At 43.1% G+C, this 13780-nt stretch overlaps 1 protein-coding gene and 1 long non-coding RNA gene across 2 annotated transcripts; both read right to left on the bottom strand.

Moving 5' to 3' along the window:
• Positions 1-1813: 1813 nt before the first annotated feature.
• LOC147683972 (zinc finger MYM-type protein 1-like) lies at positions 1814-4305 on the bottom strand. The gene is made up of 2 exons (XM_086944933.1): positions 4274-4305; positions 1814-4151 (listed from the first exon to the last, which is right to left on the bottom strand). The coding sequence occupies exon 2, from the start codon at positions 4126-4128 to the stop codon at positions 2017-2019; it is 2112 nt and encodes a 703-aa protein (XP_086801059.1). The 5' UTR covers positions 4129-4151; positions 4274-4305; the 3' UTR covers positions 1814-2016.
• Positions 4306-4319: 14 nt separating this feature from the next.
• LOC147683973 (uncharacterized) lies at positions 4320-5795 on the bottom strand. Its single transcript, XR_015301073.1, has 3 exons — positions 5684-5795; positions 5230-5341; positions 4320-4385 (listed from the first exon to the last, which is right to left on the bottom strand). It is a non-coding gene; the product is annotated as an uncharacterized LOC147683973 (long non-coding RNA).
• Between the last annotated feature and the right edge of the window lie 7985 nt (positions 5796-13780).

Consider the following 13780-nt stretch of genomic DNA (forward strand, 5'->3'; position numbering starts at 1 on the left):
AGCTAAAGGAGGGGGCTCTCCAGAAATAGCACTGAACTTAAGTAATTGTATTTAAATAGTGCTTAATATACCCTGATGAGGTGTTGAAGCACCTTTCGGTGAGTAGCGCGCTACTTCGGAACGCAAAAAAGATTAGTGGTAGAAGGGGGCACAAATAAACCCGAAATTTGGGGAGGGGAAGCACAGACTCCTAGCCAGGGCTGGCTCGAGAGCTGGTGGCAATTGTTGTGACAGTCTTTTTTGACGCACTCCTCCCCATAACCTTCATGAATTCCATCATTACCACTCTCCGGCAGTGCACCTCATCTCTCTATAGCCTCTCTCTGACGTACGTTTAATTTTTTATAGTGCTACTACCAGTTTAGTCAAACTCAGTTCTGTGATCTGTATAGTACACTTTCTTTACAGCGGGCGCATTAACCACACTGTAAAGAAAGTGGTTCACCAGGCACACACCTGGTGGTGTGTGTCTGGTGAAAGCGTGCACTGATGGCTGGAGGTGTGTGTGTGTGTGCCTGGTGAAAGCGTTCACTGACAGCTGGTGGTGTGTGTGTGTGCATGGTGAAAGCATGCACTGACGGCTGGTGGTGTGTGTGTGCCTGGTGAAAGCGTGCACTGACGGCTGGTGGTGTGTGTGTGCCTGGTGAAAGCGTGCACTGACGTCTGGTGGTGTGTCCCTGGTGGAAGCGTGCACTGATGGCTGGTGGTGTTTGTGCCCGGTGAAAGCGTGCACTAACGGCTAGTGGTGTTTGTGCCAGGTGAAAGCGTGCACTGACTTATCGTGTCTGTGTCTGGTGAAAGTGTGGACTGGTGGTTGTGTGTGTGGCTGTGTGCGTGGTTGTATGTGTGGTTGTGTGTGTGGTTGTGTGTGTGGTTGTGTGTGTGGTTGTGAGTGTGTGGTTGTGAGTGTGGTTGTGAGTGTGGTTGTGAGTGTGGTTGTGTGTGTGGGGTTGTGTGTGTGGTGGTTGTGTGTGTGTGTGATTGTGAGTGTGGTTGTGAGTGTGGTTGTGAGTGAGGTTGTGAGTGAGGTTGAATGTGTGGTTGTGTGTGTTTGTGTGTGTGTGGTGTTTGTGTGTGTGTGGTGTTTGTATGGTGTTTGTGTGTGTGGTATGTTTGTGTGCAGTGTTGTGTGTGTGGTGGTGTGGTGTTGTGTTTGTGTGTGTGGTGTTGTGTTTGTGTGTGTGGTGTGTGTGGTGTGTGTGGTTGTGTTGGTGAGTGTGGTTGTGAGTGTGGTTGTGTGTGTGTGGTGGTTGTGTGTGTGTGGTTGTGAGTGTTGTGAGTGTGTGGTTGTGAGTGTGGTTGTGGTTGTGAGTGTGTGGTTGTGAGTGTGGTTGTGAGTGTGGTTGAGTGTGTGGGTGGTGTGTGTGGTGGTATGTGTGTTTGGTGTGTGTGTGGTGTTTGTGTGTGTGTGGTATGTTTGTGTGTGGTGTGTGTGTGCAGTGTTGTGTGTGTGGTGGTGTGGTGTGTGTGGTGGTGTTGTGTTTGTGTGTGTGGTGTTGTGTTTGTGTGTGTGTGGTGTGTGTGTGTGGTGTTATGTGTGTGCGGTGGTGTGTGTGTGTGTGGATGTGTGTGGTGTTGTTGTGTGTGGTGTTGTGTGTGTGGTGTTGTGTGTGTGTGGTGTGTGTGCAGTGGCGGCTGGTGACATTTGAAAGTGGTGGGGCGTAAAATGAAAGTCGTACTGCACCGTAGCGAGCATGCGTAGCGAGCGAGCCCGAACCCCTTAAGGAGGGTTCGGGGGGAATTCCCCCCGAGAAAATTTTGAAAAAAGAGTGGACAAATGGTGCATTTTCATGCAAATTTGTGAAAGCAGGAAGGTTAATAAAGCAATTGTGAAAGTGCAGTTATTACATTAATAAAGTGGTGTCATATAACATAGGTAGCTGCTTATTCTTCTTCATCATAACCACAGAGCTTCATAACAGACTTTGAAACACAATGCATTGCTGAGTACCTCACAGATGTATTTTAATAACAAACAAATAAACAGGACGCCAACTAGCAGCATTTAAATAGTGTTCACTTTTTGTAATGAAAATCCGCACGTCTGTTTTTCATGGAAGCAAACTTCTCAATGACTTGACCATTGAAGTCTGGTATTCTTTTAACTAACTCACTCTCGATGGAAAGCATTGCTAAGGCATTCAGCCTGTCCTGTATCATGGTGTTTCTTAGGAATGTTTTAATTCTGTTCAAAGCGGAAAATGAACGTTCCGACTCTGCTGTTGTCATCGGTGTGGTGATGAGTATTTTTAATAAAGTCACTGTTTCTGTTAGTGTGTTTTGCATGTTAAGGTTCAGAATTAAAGCAAGCAAATTAATTGCATTAGTGGCCTGCCGGTATACATGCATTCCATACAGTACAGTTAGTTCTGTTCTCAGATCCTCTTTGTTGAGCATAGGGTAAGCATCAACAGCGGTATTCAGTGCTTGCTCAGGGAAGGAAATATCATGTTTAGCAAACAGATCACTTTTTAGTAATGTGGCACTCACCAAATGCTTTTTAAAAGAAAAGCGTTCCTTTGCCTGCATAATTATAGTGTCACATATCTCTTTGGAAATTCGGACTAGACTGCTGATGTCTTTTCTGCGGTTAGAGAAAGTAGAATCATTTGGCAGTGTGCTGTCTAAATTGTCAACGTCTTCTCTGATTTCCGTTATGCTTGTGACAAAGCTGTTGATAGATGTTTCCACATGGATAGTATCTATTTCACGTTTTTGCAACGTTTCATACAGTGCTTCAACTTTTAGCATTATTTGAAAAAACAAAAACAGCAAAAACTGAAACTCCCTGTCTTGCAGTGTTCTAGCAAAGCCACGGGCCTCATTCCGGCTTTTGTAGTCAAAGTCTTGATTTGCTTCTATGGTGTCAAAACATTTCTCAAGATCAACCCTATATTGGTATATTAGGCGGATTGTACGGATGTGAAAATTCCAACGAGTTGGGCCTCCCTTTGGAATCCTTCTGTTAACAATGGTATGAAGTAACTCCGTTCTTTTGGGGGAGCGTGAGAAGAATGCTGCCATTCCTCCTACATCCAGGAAGAATATCTTTGCCTCAGAGATCTTTCCTACTGATTGTTGCATAATCAGATTTAGTTGGTGGGCATAACAGTGCACGTAATGGGCATTAGGGTAGACATCTTTAATTTTTTTTTGTACTCCACCGGAGGTTCCACTCATTACTGCAGCACCATCGTAGCTTTGTGCAATCAGTTTTTGTTTTTGATGCTGCTCTGGAAAAATGAAGTTTAGTTCCTGTAGAATAACTGAAGAAATGCTTTCTGCACAAGCGTCTTTTAAATGGGTGAATCCATAGAAGCGTTCCACAACTTTGTTGTCACTGTCTAGGTACCGAAAGACCAATACTGACTGTGTATTTGTGGCCACATCAGTGGTGTCATCAGCCTGAATAGCCACAAAGTCTGTGTTTTTCAGCTGTTGTACGATAGTGCTTTTTACAATCTCTAGCATGCACTCAAGCAGTTCATTTTGTATGATTTTCGAGGTGCCCTTGAAGACTGTAGCAGTTGATAGATGTGCTTCGAATACATGGTCTATGCTTGCTATTAAGTCCACAAGCCCTAAGAATATACCAGGATTTGCAGAGCCTTCCGATTCATCATGCCCTCGTAAAGCCAGTTCAAAATCACCACAGAAACGAATGCAGTCAATGATTTTTGACAGCACGTGTCTATTCCTATCAACTGCTTCATTGTGCTTCCGTATATTTGTTTGGTAGGCCTCGCTTAAGTGGGCTTCAATCGGTTTATCTCCCAACATTCCCAGTCTTGTCAGATTTTCCATATGTGTTTTCGTGTGTGCATGCCTCTTTACTTTATCTGACAAATGTTTTAAGTCTTTCACTCCTTTTTTGGTCCAAGGAGTTTCACCACCAAACAGCAGGCAGGGGAAGCAGAACAGAGTATTTGTTGAAGGACATCCTGTAAGCCAATCAACTTTTTTGTACCAGGTGTTTGTGAAAGAACGTGTGTAAGGCTTCCCTCTGTCTAGGGAACGTTGTTGTAGGTTTAGGTCTGGCCGGTGAGGTCCTAATTGTTTTACAATTAGTTTGTCTTCACGTTTCAGTCCAAGGAACGGCTTTGCAAATAGATGCTCTACTGTATTCATGGTGTTACCAATGTTAGTGTTACCTGTCAATAATCAAAGTACAACGTATGAGGTTTGGTGCATGTATTTAGACGCCACCCACCATGTACACAACTTACATAGCCCTTGACTACTAGAATGTAAAATATAGCAGCAGTTTCCTTACCTTAAACACTGGGGTTGTTGGCTGTGTTGTAGCAGAAAAGGAGGTTGGCGTCTCTTCTTCTTTGCTTGATTTGCCCAAAAATTAGTTCGGCAGCCTGAGGCTTTACCAAATGCTGAAAAGCAAATACAACAAAATGTAGTTGTGTCAACCAAACACACAGACTTTTAACAAAAGCATTCAAACTGTAAAATATGGGCAGGCATGTACAGTGGTGTAACGCAAAATGAGCCCCCTCCCTTGCAGAATGTGCTGAAGCACCCCTTAGTGATTACATCACGATGCATTTCTTTGATCATAAGTGCCTCTTATTACAGAAAAAGTTGGAGACCCTTGGCTTAAGTGATCCACAAAGACTTGACCCTGTACACTGCACATTACATTTGGGTTATACATCAGGTTTCACCTTCTTAGAACAATACACTTGAATTTTACTAAGTGGGCTAATGCAATTCCTTCCATTGACCAGTACAGTCTAGGGGGCACACTTTTGGTTCCTATGTGTAGTCTATATGCAGACGACGATCATCTGACTTATTAAGGGACTCAGATCACACTCCTGGAAAGTGGTTAAGCCTGCCTTAGCATTGTTTTTGTAGGCCATGTGGACTTTTAGAAGGTTCACGTGGGCAAGCTGGCATAAGCTCTGTAGTCTGGAGATGAACATGTCACAGTCATAGACATGCCATTAGGAAAACGGACACTGGAACCAGGAGGACAAACGCAAAATGAGCCCCCCCTGTAGCACGTAGTTAGCGGTTGATCTATAAACTATAGAGGTAAAATCTTCTCCAGTGAAAATTAATCTACCTTTGAAACAATACATGCACTATGGAAAATATGCAAGAAATACAAATTCAAAAGAAGACTGAACACTGGTATTTGACGCCACCCACCATGTACACAACTTACATAGCCCTTGACTACTATAATGTAAAATATAGCAGCAGTTTCCTTACCTTAAACACTGGGGTTGTTGGCTGTGTTGTAGCGGAAAAGGAGGTTGGCGTCTCTTCTTCTTTGCTTGATTTGCCCAAAAATTAGTTCGGCAGCCTGAGGCTTTACCAAATGCTGAAAAGCAAATACAACAAAATGTAGTTGTGTCAACCAAACACACAGACTTTTAACAAAAGCATTCAAACTGTAAAATATGGGCAGGCATGTACAGTGGTGTAACGCAAAATGAGCCCCCCCTGTAGCACGTAGTTAGCGGTTGATCTATAAACTATAGAGGTAAAATCTTCTCCAGTGAAAATTAATCTACCTTTGAAACAATACATGCACTATGGAAAATATGCAAGAAATACAAATTCAAAAGAAGACTGAACACTGGTATTTGACGCCACCCACCATGTACACAACTTACATAGCCCTTGACTACTAGAATGTAAAATATAGCAGCAGTTTCCTTACCTTAAACACTGGGGTTGTTTGCTGCGTTGTAGCAGAAAAGGAGGTTGGCGTCTCTTCTTCTTTGCTTGATTTGCCCAAAAATTAGTTCGGCAGCCTGAGGCTTTACCAAATGCTGAAAAGCAAATACAAAAAAATGTAGTTGTGTCAACCAAACACACAGACTTTTAACAAAAGCATTCAAACTGTAAAATATGGGCAGGCATGTACAGTGGTGTAACGCAAAATGAGCCCCCCCTGTAGCACGTAGTTAGCGGTTGATCTATAAATTATAGAGGTAAAATCTTCTCCAGTGAAAATTAATCTTCCTTTGAAACAATACATGCACTATGGAAAATATGCAACAAATACAAATTCAAAGGAAGACTCAAAACTGGTATGTTGTTGTTTTTGTCATTGCATCCAGATATAGGATACAACAAGTAACATCATACTTACTCTTATGATATTACTCTTTTTGAATGCGATCATTAAAATTATTATCGTCTAACTTTTAAGTCTACATTGCCAGTGACTATCCACAAGATACGGTACAAAAGGGGGTGATGATGGACGGAAGGCATGGCTTGATTCCGGTCCAGGAAAGACATGGCTTGGCAGTTCGGGCTGGACTGTTTCCATTAGGCACAGGGTCAGACTGATTTGCATATGGCCATGTCTGAACTGGGGTGGCAGAGTGGGCTAAAGAACGATGATGGATTAAACCCAAATACGATGACTGGGTGTGAGTGTTTGATTTGTTCAGATGCTCCGTCCAACACCACCCCCTTTTGTACCGCTTTGTTCGCCATAAGTTGGTTAGAGCGGCAGACCCTGATGCAGAGGTCTGGCCCGGGACCAGGGTTCAATTCCCCGCCTCGGCGGGTCTTGGGCTCAAAAAATTCCACGGACCTGATAATTCTCGCCTCGGTGCCTATTCCAATCATGGAGTCCCACTCTGCAACTCTGGGCAATAGCTTGCTTAATCTCCACAACGGCCCCCACAACGCTAAGGATGCCTGGCCTCCACCTTGGGGGTGCCCAGGAGTGGGCGCCTCACAGGGAAAGCCAGGATGGGTTCCACAGCGGTATTCGTACAAGCGCCTTGAGACCCTTGCGGGTGAGTAGTGCGCTATACAAGTATCAATTTACATATAAGTTGGCAGGGTATGCTCAGACGTGAGTCCCTTGCTCACTTTGTCACTGGATTCAAGCAAGCCTGGCTGAAATGCCAGAAACCGGTCCTAGGAAATACTAAAAGACAAAACTACAACATCTTAGATGATGGCTTACATCCCTGCCTGCGATGCACAACTCGTCACCATGCGGGAGGTTCCTCAGATAGCGCCGAGAGGCCATGTAAATGGCTGGCCGGGATGGCCCAGAGAGTTAAACACTCACCACTGAGAAATGTGGTGGCATGCAGGTCATATATTCGAATCTCTGCATGGCCAACTCATCCTTCTACCCTTTTGAGCTCAGTGAACTGATCAGGTGCAAGTTTAGCTACATAGATTAGAAGCAGAGGAGTTGTGGTAAGTGCTACATGATAAGTCATAACTTAATTTATTATAACAAAATTAACATAACCTAGAGTACATTAACAAAAATGCTTCATGTTTTCATAAAACTACCTACCATGCCCTTATTGCCACGCAGCTGAAACTGACCACACCAGACACCAAAAGCAAGCATTTCAGAGGAAAGTTACCTTAGCTCGAGTTGTTGTTAATTGTATTTGATTGTTTAGGCAGACCGCGAAACCAAATACAACCACAATGCACAGAAATCAGTGGGAGTCCAAGCAACTGATTAATGCATGTGACCAAAATGGTCTATGAGAGCACACGCTCGGACATCTGTTAGCACTTGGGAGGTTAAAAGTGCCATTAAATTACACAGGGGGGCAATGTGAAGTCAGCCTGTGAGACTTTCCAGTGTCAGACCTTCTCTGCCAAGACCCCTGACTTTGCGGCACATTTGCAAAAGGCTATAAAAGGCAACATAACAAGACTTGCCACATATGGTTTAATGTAAAAAAAACCTGAAAGATCACCCAGCCATACGTCACTTAGCAGGAAAGACTGCGGGAAGAAGGCTCGCAGCGACAGTTTAAATACTACACTGCCAGTACCTAACCAGACGATAATTTATGGCAGCAGCGCAGTGACAAACATCCGAGTATCGCCGAGTGAAAAGGGCTTGCGCAGACAGTGATAAATACGCCGATGGTTGAGCTGCAAGAAATTAAATGAAATATCTCTACACTTGCACAGAAACACTGGAAATTAATAAAACGATACAGATTTTCTGTCTAGCTTACCATACATAAATCAAAATGTCCCTTTCATCCCACAGGAGTCCACTTGATCTTTGTTGCTATAAAATGCATTTAACCTAACTAGTGACTATCGTACTAAATATTAAATGTATATCCAGTCCTTATTTCTCTGGAAACTCCAGGTTGACTACTGTATTACCGCCTCGGGAGGGCATTGCTTTGAAAATTTTGATAGCGATGTGATAAATGTACAAATTCAAGAGCATTATCTTTTCATGAAAAATATTGATGACATCCAAGAACAGCTGAAAAAGGAACGTTTTACAATCAAAGAGGTTACCGTCAATGTGCACTGTCTGCTGCTAAGACGAACCCCTCCATAATGTGCCTAAAGAAAATGAGGCCAGGTCACGTCATTTGCTCTGCCGTCCTAAGGCATTTGTGTGCAGAGATCCCACCCCCGTGAATGACAGTGATGTTCAGCCAAATGAAACAAAAAATAAAAGAGGAGACCTGCACGTGCAGCTTTATTCAACACTAAGTGTATACTAAGATAAATACTTCCTTTAATGATAGACTGCATCTCCTTTAATTCATGGGCACGCGCTCATTATACAAAACAGAGACATTAATATGATTGTATTTCGTTGGTTTCCATCATGAAGGCAGAGGTCTCAAGCAAAAAATGCGTTTTAAAAATGTCAGAGCGCGACACTGCTGAATTTGGCACAGTTTCGCACTCTGACATTTTTGGGGAAATATGCCTCTGTATCTTTGCTTTTGATCCTATACAATGCTGTGCATCCTTTTTGGATGGATTTGTGCTATACAAAAAACACAACACACTTATGTGACTAGTGACCCTTTTAAAAATAAGTCCTCTTCTTTAGTTCCTGTGACAACTGTGGTGTGGGATAGCAACAAGCACGCATTTTTTTTTGTCTTACTAAATAACAAAAGAGTAGCGAGCGACTGTGATAGGCATTAAAATATCCACGGTTGAATTATGACTAACTATAAAAAGGGTTATATTCTCTAGGTAATTACGTGCGGCGCGGCAGCGGCTGTTTAAATTTCAAGCACTCAGAATTCATACGTACGAAACTTTCGAGACACAATTACACTGCCTTTGTGCCAACACGATTTCACGCATAAAAAGGGAATAGTCACTCGAGTATGAAATTAGGTGAATTTATTTTATACATGCCCACTCAAAATAGAGGCATATTTTGGCCCCATGTAAATATCAGATATGCTAAGCATTTGAAATCCATGTCGATATTGATTCACTCCAAAGTAATAATCTTGATCAAGGGAAAACTAACATTGATCACTCCTGAGGACACAGCCAAACTGGCGGGGCCTCAAAAGTAACTAAGGAAGCCAACTGTTTTTGCCTCCAATGACAGTTCTTCCAACAAAACCTACTGCGGCCACCTCTGGGGCTCCAACCCACCGTATCATGCCAAGGCGGCCAAACACCGTCAACTTAAGTTTAACATTATTTTATTTTTCAGGTCCATACCTGCACAGTGCATACAGGTCCAGGATTAGAATCTGTGATCTGTCTCTGAACGCTCCACAGACTCGACGACGGCGACTACACTAGGTGAAGTGAGAGGCCTCAGACAGTCACCAGACGCACGAGTCGACCACGAGGACTCAGGACACCACAAGGAGGAAGAAGGGAAGGAGGGTCTGAGTGACACAACTGTCCTTGGGCCGGCCCGATTTGCCCAGCACCTAGAAATGCCCAATCACTGAATGGCTTAACACTAAGCCACTACAGTGATTGGGCATTGCTTGCCCCACCATGTGTTAGATGTCCCACCCCCGCGGTGAGACACTAGACCGTGAAGACGAGTAAGTCTGTACTGTACTGGGACACTAGAGTACAGTACACACAGTAGCCAATCCTGATGCTGCTCTCTTTAGAGGAGAACTGCTCTCTAAAGAGAGCAGCATCAGGATTCGACTGAGCACGAAAAAAACGCAGCTCTTTTTTTAAGCACTGGGGAGCGTTGCAAACGCGAACCCCGTACTCTGCAGTGCTTGCTTTTCCCAAACCATTTACTTTACTAGCTGCTCAAAGGAAGTCGGGCAGACACCACATGCGCAGTGCGCACTGTGCCGGTGTTCTCCAGTCCAGCGCCACCCACTGTCACACTCAAAAAGTACATGATGACGACGAGTGAAGCTTCAGCTTGACACCACGCACGGTCGCAGGCGCAGGGCAATAATTATCGGGTAATTTATTCGAGCGGCGCGTTAATTTATAAAACTTTTATTAACGCGCCGCTCGAATAAATTGCCCGATAATTATTAGTGGGGCAACGCCCCACCGCCCAAATGGTAAAACCGCCACTGTGTGTGTGTGTGTGGTTAAGTAGGAAGCTTCCTCACACTGACCTAGGTGAACTTGAAGATACCATCTTACACGGATAACATAGCAATTCAGAATTATAAGTAGAGACAGTATACATTTTCAGAGCAAACCACTTTGTGCAGGCAACTATAACTTCTTTGATTCAAGCAGATTTTGGACACCATGCAAATATTCTGTAGCTGTTCTCTGAACTTTAAGGCACAAAGAACATTTGCATAAACATAAAATAGGAAAGAGGATAAACTATAGGAAGGTCAAGATAATTATATTTCACAACTGGTCAATGTGAGGGAAGTAAATAGAAGGGAAACAGTTTGAAAAAAAAATTCTTAGAAGGTCTCAAAAGCGAGACCTATTGGCTATGCCAATGCTTGTTTTCTCCTCCACAAACAAATAACTTGAATAGCCAGAGTGAAATGGTCACCGTTCACACAAAAATACAAATGTGCTGCTTCTACTTGGCTTCTGTGAATGTAATCTACACCACTGGCTAATAAATGGGCCAAAGGCAGTGTCAACATGGAATATTAAATAAAACAAATAAAAATCATAACAAAATAGATTTACTGTGGTTTCTTAAACACTAATAAAAAACATTACCCACATCAGAGCACTGCATGTATTTATTGTTATTAGCAGAATTATATTACTAAGTGACATAGGTTTTGTAAATATTTCTTAGCAGAAACCTTATTGAGCATTACTAGGCGAAGTAATAGCTTTCTCACACCTTTAAATTGAATTCACATAAGAGCAGCTTTTGTTACACACGCCGCTGCTGGGGTGCTGAAAGTTAAACACCAGAAAGACACTCTCCCTTTAACTTACTTTCATCTGAAGGAGCTGGGTGTGGTGCAGAACTCCAGGGCCCGAGGCAAACAAATGTTTGTGAATCAGATAGGGCTGGGTCAGCGACAAACTGATGACTACTGGGGGGACAGAGCTGATTTCCAACACATGTGGCGTCAGGCGTTAGGAGGCCTCCTTCGTTAATTAGGGTGGTGAGTGGTGGTCGCAGAAGTTGCAGGCAGGTAAAAAGAAGGAACTAGGTGGGTGAGCCTTAAACAATGAAGGGCAAAACATTTTGGGGCGGGGCTTTACAAGTGCTGGCATGCCCATGCAGTGAGGTATGCATCTGAGCACGAAGGGTCAAAGGAACGAAGGGGCAGGTCTGCAGGTTTACAGGGGCAGACCAAAGGTCAATGCAAACACAGCAACACCCTCACAGGAAGGAATTGCTCGTGTAGCAAAGGATGTATGTTTGCACTGTTACTGTGGAGAGGCAGACAGTGGAAGAGGGGCGTGGCAAAGCAACCCCATGCTGCAATATGGCTGTAAGGCACAATTCTGTGAATCGGGCATACACTGCGTGGATTGTAGCCCAAAATATGTCTGTCAGCCCAACTTGAGTTTCCCTTGCACAATTAATTTAGGGAAAATATTTCCGAATTGTGGGAGATGTTGCCCAATATGTCAACCTTACTTCAAAATGGTCACAAGACTCAGAGGGGGAGGAGAGATGGGGGAAGGGGGTGTGGAGGACTCGGAGCACTGGGAGGATAGATGGGGGTCTGGAGGCTTCGGAGCATGAGTGTGCGTTTGGGGGAGGGGGAGCACGGGGAGAGGGGAGGAAACATGCTGTGGGAGCCTAAGCTTTACCGTGGTCAGTTGTTTAACAAGCAGCAAGAAAGAACGAGTAGTGGGAAGCAACACTTGGAAAGGAAGCAGTACAAGGTGTGTGTGATGACTTTCGCGGCCGCTTTGATTTTCTTAGTGGCCTCACTGCTCACTGACCTTGGCGTTTTCACGGCGTGTCGGGCAAGGTGAACCGTTGGAAGGACTTGAAAAAGTAAACAAACGGTCGAACTTTGAATACTGTCATGATGAATCAAAAATAATTATCCGGAGATACAAGCAGAAAAGAAAAATATCTCTGAACATTTGAAAGCATATTACGATTGAGATTGACTTTGCTGAATATTAATACAAGATAGAAGGCAACGAATATTCCATCCTATACTTGCATTTTGGAATATCACTGAAGGGTTGGTTCAGCTCAGACAAATACCATCTAAATACACAAGCCCTGAATGTCCTCAAAGGATACCCTGTAGCCACACCACAAATAGACAAACTTTTATCTGTGGTCCTGAAGAAGGTGGTACAAGTCCACCGAAACGCGCGTCGACCTGGCGTGAAGAGTCATCTATACTATCTGTGTCATCTCAGCTTCAGAGAAAGAGCTTGTCCTGACTATCAAGCGAAGTGTGTGTAGATATATGAATGAGTAGTGTATGTTTGGTGATTAGTGTGTGGTCTTTGGGGTATTTCTGTTTGTTCTTAAAAGAAAATTAAATTTCATATTTGACTTCTAAATTATGTACACAATGAGTATAAAAAATGTTTTTAAAAAATCAATGAAATGAAAAAAAATAATATATTGAAGATTGAAAATGAATAAGAAAAGTAATTTTGATATATATGCTAAAAAATGAATAAAAATACTAACTATATTTTGATCCAAGTGTACCTGTGTTGATTTGAAGGAAAAATTCTTGAAAGCATTTGAGTAATATCGTTTGAGAAACTATGGTGAGGCCACGAGGGAATGTTTTGTTTAGTTGTTGATGCTGTCCCCTCTTTTCCCTGGCCAAAAATTATCTAATAGAGGGGTCCCAAATTTATGCTGTCGCACTGCTCACTGAGAACATCAAAGCGGCCGCGAAAGTGATCACGCAGGCAGACAAATGGTGAGCGCGCCCGGTGCACATGCACTGTACCTGATCCGCCTGCAGCCTTTGGGAGCATTTTCAAAAGCCCCTTACTAAATTCTCGCAAAGCATCGCTTACGCAATAGTTAGGCGAGACCTAAAAATGTCTTTAAGTCAGAAAATGTCTTCCACCATACCAAGGTCATCGTTTTTTGATGAAGTTTTTTTGAATGACTAGGCTATCGTTAGGAGTTCTTGCTGCACGCACTTCTGTCTTGCTTTAGCGCCGGGACATCTCTGCATAAGGTAGCTGTTTGCGCTTTTACAAATGCTGTTATTATTATTATTATTCTCCTTGTTGCTATGTGTCTTGATGACGTGCATGTTCTCAAATCCTTTGCATGCGCACTTCAAACATGTTTATGTTTGAAGTTGCATCTCTCGGGCACTCCTTCATCAATGAAGTATGTTGTAGTGGAAACTGGCACTTACAGCCTCTTCATAAAATGGCCTTGTTGAAAGGATGAATAGGTTTATAAAAGAAGGTATCCAATCTGCCTTGGCTTGTAATCTTCCAGTAGATGATTTTCTCTGAAAGAAAATGTGGGCATATATTATTACTCCTCATTCAACTACAGGAATATCTCCTTTTAGACTTCTTAAAAAAAAGGGACCCAAATGGTAATTTGTGTCCTAATTGGATAAAAATGTTGAAGAAAGATGGGAAGTTTTGTATTGCATGT

This window comes from Lissotriton vulgaris, chromosome 11 (genome assembly GCF_964263255.1).
Source record: "Lissotriton vulgaris chromosome 11, aLisVul1.2, whole genome shotgun sequence".
Classification (NCBI taxonomy): Eukaryota; Metazoa; Chordata; class Amphibia; order Caudata; family Salamandridae; genus Lissotriton; species Lissotriton vulgaris.